Source organism: Pinus tabuliformis, chromosome X (assembly GCF_031772625.1).
Source record: "Pinus tabuliformis cultivar Carrire ecotype Pingquan chromosome X, CPIR1, whole genome shotgun sequence".
Taxonomy (NCBI): Eukaryota; Viridiplantae; Streptophyta; class Pinopsida; order Pinales; family Pinaceae; genus Pinus; species Pinus tabuliformis.
Window position 1 is genome coordinate 378659341 of NC_142308.1, and position 5033 is coordinate 378664373.

The 5033-nt window shown below is 34.8% G+C and overlaps 1 protein-coding gene across 1 annotated transcript; it reads right to left on the minus strand.

Annotated features, from left to right (window-relative positions):
• Positions 1–1177, minus strand: LOC149140105 (E3 ubiquitin-protein ligase ATL23-like). Its single transcript, XM_089448811.1, has 2 exons — positions 1025–1177; positions 1–857 (listed from the first exon to the last, which is right to left on the minus strand). Exon 2 carries the CDS (start codon positions 848–850, stop codon positions 275–277), a length of 576 nt encoding a protein of 191 aa, XP_089304937.1. The 5' UTR covers positions 851–857; positions 1025–1177; the 3' UTR covers positions 1–274.
• Between the last annotated feature and the right edge of the window lie 3856 nt (positions 1178–5033).

Genomic DNA, 5033 nt, shown 5'->3' on the forward strand with positions numbered 1-5033 from the left:
CCAAAATTCCCGGGTAGATCTGCTGAATATTGAATACCGTGACATTCATATGGAATTACATTAAACTAGATCTCTAAATTCCTAAGTGTGTGTGAGACAATTATTTATTTTTCAAAAAATCACAATAGAATTACATTAAACTAGATCTCTAAATTACTGAGCGTGTGTGAGACAATTATTTAATTTTTACAAAATCACAAATGCATCTCGGGCCAAGCTTTTCTAACTGGTCAAAAATCTTGAAATGGACCACGTAGCAACGGTAGCCATGACCCTAAGCAATGGCCGTGGCGTCGTTAGTGTAGTCTGTGGGCGTTACCGGCATATCGACCACGATATGCTCAGACGGAGGCCTCGGGCCACGCTCCGATTCTTCGTGATCACGCCACTCTTCTTCCCGCAGCGCCGCCGCAGCACCACCAGTCACGCCCTTCGTCTCCTCGCTGTCGCAAACAACGCTCCTCCTGCAAATCGGACACACAGAGCACTTTGAGAGCCACGCATCCGCACAGGGCACATGGAACGCGTGGCTACATGCCGGGATCACGCGGCACCGGTCGCCGCTCTGGAAAGCCTCGAGGCACACGGCGCACTCGGCCTTGTCGCCTCCTCCGGCCGTTGCGTGGCTCTCTTCTTCCTGGCATTCGATCGTGGGCAACCGCTGGAGGTCCGCCTCCGAGAGGCCCTGCTGTTTGTGGGGCTTGCCGTTGTCCTCCGTTCCCCGTTGTCGTGGTCTGTTGTGCAAAGAAACGTACCAGACGAGCCACAAGTAAACGGCCACGCTCATCCCCATCCCCGCGCAGAGCAGCAACAGGGACACCGCCACCGATAAAAGCATTTTCTCGATCATTGCTCCCCTGAACCAAATCTTCCAATCAGAAATTTCTTTTCTCAACGATGAACTATAAATAAATTTCGATATTATCACCCAAATTCTTAATAATCAAAAAAACTTCTGCATTACACAAAGATTCCCCTGCACTTATTTCAATCTCTGAAAAAATTCAAGAAAATCTCATCTCACAACTGGCATTCACAGGCTGTTTAATCCCTCGCTAGAAAGCTCCAACACAAACCATAGGCGACAACAGGCCATCGTTCCGATCGCCTTGCTTGTGTCGGCATCTGCCACCGCACTCGCAATAACAACAGTCCACTCAGTATGTAGCATAAAACGCTATCTCGCGAATTAATAGTAGCCGGAGAGTTAACATAAAATGTCACTGCTTTACCACGTGGATTCTCGTGATGTGGACAGCCGGGATTATTAAGTGCTTTGGCCAGTTGTCTCTCACTTCCCCGTTAATTTTGGCGTCCCCGTGATTTGTTTCGATCGATCGCCGGCCACAATTGTTTCACCAAGCAACTCCATTGACCTTGCTACTTTAACAAACTCCCTTTACTTTATGAATTAATTTCATATTCAACTATTTAAAATAATCAGAAAAGAAATAATTAAGTTAGATTTTAGATTTTTGTCATTTATATTATAAATGAGAATGTTTTTTAGATTAATCATATTATTATAATTTGGTTGATCATTTTGAATCTTTGTCATAAAAATAAATAACCACATTAACTCGTTCTAAATGTCCCAAATCTTAATAATATAATTAATCATGAAATTATAAAAATTAAAAATAAAATCATTTAATTAAAAATAATAATTTAATAAATATAAAGTAAATTTGATGTTGGGTTCAAATCTTCTATACTACTCAAAATTTAATTTCAAAAGTATATTCCATGCGTAGTGCGATAAATATAGAGCGGTTATCACGTTGTGTGGGCTCCTTGCCACGTAGGATGCCTGGGTGTAATGCATTATAACATTCTCTAAATTCTTGTGCCTCTTTGACTTCACCCAAAAGCTAGCTGGTTCAGTGCCTATCATTGTTTACACGTCACCCTGTCCAACCTGTGCCTTGTCATTGGAAAGGGACGTATCTCGTGTCTCGTGTCTGTCACTCTTACCCTGTTTTACCCTTTACATTCTCTCTCATCTATCTGGTCCTTATCTTGTTTTAGCCTCACAATAAAATTTCTCTGCAATCTTATCAAAATGAAAACTATTTTCTGGATTAGAGAATATCAATGGAGGCTAATGTTACTTTCTGTTTCAGGTGCTCCCACAATTCCATAAATATCTCAGCTATAAATCTATAGAGCGCAATATTACCTTTTTGGGGGCTCCCACAATTTCATAAAAGTCATTTAGTGACAAATCTATAATGGCTAATAAAATACTTTTTCATAAAGAATTAAATAATGATATGCCACTTGCAAAAGTTAGGTAGCTCTGGGAATCTATCAATCCAAGCATAAACATTAACATTGGAAAAAAGTACATGGTACATATCCCATGTACTTGAAACCACAAGTGAGTTAGATAATACTATTAAAATGCAAGTGAGTTGAGATTTTTAGTACAATAATTCCCATGACATTTCAAAACTCCTTTTTATATAAATTAAAATTAAAATTAAAATATATCAAACTTGCCGCACACTGTTTTGTGGTCAAATTTATGACTCGCTCTTAAGTTTAATGATGGGAGCCCCCTTTTAGTGTCAATGTGTGGTTCATTCAAAATTTAGTAATGGAAGCCACCCTTACTTGTTAATTGATATTTTAATTAATAGTATTTACTCACACTTTTATAAAATCATCCACTACTGTTATGATATGCTATTGATAATATAATTTAATTATGATATTGATAATATAGTTTTCGTTTTGAATCTGTATAAAATATGTTAACTTTTCATTCATATAGTTGAAAAAATTCTATATAAATATATATTGAGTATTTTATTTTTCAATCATATTAAAGATATATATTTGATGATATTATTATGTTTTTATAAATTAATATTTTCACTTTAGCTTTTTATTTTAATTAATTTAGTTTGTAATATGCATTAAGTTTATGTTTTTTCTAATTAATTTTAGTTTCTAATATATATTAAGTTTGTGTTTTTTCTTAAAATGATGAAAGATAATTAATTTAAAATATTAAGTATATTTTCTTATATTTAAATAAAGGTTTTATTATTTATATTTATTATAATTTGAATATAAGCTATTGGTATATATTTTGTTTAAAATTTTAAATCAACATTCAACAAATATGTGGTGGTGTTTATATTCAATGGATCATTACACACATCAAATATGTGCTGGTGTTCATATTTAATGGATCATTACACACATGTTTAAGCGTACTCATATATATTTACATAAAAATGTTGATGGGTTATTTCCACTTGAGGTATATAATGTGTCTCATTTCTCTAAATGTAATGGCATTATCATAATCAAACAATGCATACATGAGGTTGTCTTTTTATTTAGGATTACTCGCTCATACTTACTAGCTCTTACTTCTACTCTTTTTAACCCAAGGAATAACACCATATCCTTATCCTTTGGTCGAGCGGTTCGTACCTCACCCCTTAGAAAAAAGTACACTGCACCTCTGGGGCATTTAAAAAAAGAAAAAGGTCAACTTATCTATAAAAAAAAACAGATCGATTTGTTACTTATCAAAAAAAGGATCAACATTCAACAAATATGTGGTGGTGTTTATATTCAATGGATCATAACACACATCAAATATGTGGTGGTGTTCATATTTAATGGATCATTACACACATGTTTAAGCGCACTCATATATATTTACATAAAAATGTTGATGGGTTATTTCCACTTGAGGTATATAATGTGTCTCACTTCTCTAAATGTAATGGCATTATCATAATCAAACAATGCATACATGATGTTGTCTTTTTGTTTAGGCATTTCAATTTCAAGGTAACACATGTTTGTTATTAGAAAATGAAAATGTGTCAATATTATCTAAAATTAGGTTTGATTGTGTTGAGCTTGGTGCCAATATTATTATACAAATAATAGTGTGGGAATTTAGGTAAACATGTAAGCATTACATTTTGTCTAAAAAAACATAAAAATGGCCACAACTCATAGCGTACCTTCATTATATCATGTTAGCACTTTGTAATTCCTCCAGTCTGAGAAGAGGAATCCAAAGGTAACCAAAAACCACTTGGAAGCTGGAATCTAGCCCTTCTATCTTCAGAGAGGGCTCTCTCTATCTAAAATTTTAATCACTTAGATCTTAGGCTATGTATGGTGTTCAGAAAGGAATAGATTTTAAAGGTTTGTTGGTAGGAGAGAAGATAGATCCAATGGGAAATACAGTCATAAAAATTGATTCTTTTCTAGTGAAAGGATGAAGACAAAGAGGGATCTTCTACAGGGCCAAGGTAGGCAGTCTTTTGGAGTTTCAATCAAATTCATTGTAGGAGGGTGAGTAGAAGATAGGTGGAAATGACGTATAGAGCAGCAAACAACATGATGAATTCTAAATGCCATTCAAGTAGAAAACATAAATTGTTTAGCAAACTGACACAAAGCATTTTTTTAAGCGAATTCTGGGACAAATCTTTTTTCAACTAAATAAGAAGACACATTTCAAAGCACGATTGGTAACAAAAGATAACTTACAAAATGAAGAAGCACATCTCCAAATAAAATTGACACAGGAATCCCTGTAAGGTTAGACCTTTGTCTTTTTATTCACTTAAAAAATATCAAAAAGTGTGATACACAATGCCTTTTCTTCTAAACCTAACCAACTCTTTGCTTCATTACAATTAGAAGATAAATAGAACAAAACAAATCAGTTCCCACCTCTAGGAACCAAATTCCCTAATAGGATTTATGTTTCTACCTAATGCAGTGAAAATAGAATTATTTTCAAAAACCTAGGAACTATTTGACCAAGGCTTTCTAAAATAAATTTACATTAATTTCAAAGCCTAAATCGAGCTCCAAGGCCCTTAGATACCTCATAATATTAACCAAGATCATAAAAACAAATTAAATAGCTTTTAGACATAAAATTCTCAGTCAAAGAGCTGATTGTGTGAAAGCGCAACGCTGACACTGCGCAACCTCCTAGTTCAGTGAAAACGTAGCATAAAGTGCAACAAATCAGTGGTTGATGTAGC

What these genes read in the sequence shown, in the direction of transcription:
- LOC149140105 (XM_089448811.1), bottom strand. Translation starts at nt 850, where the DNA reads ATGATCGAGAAAATGCTTTTATCGGTGGCGGTGTCCCTGTTGCTGCTC.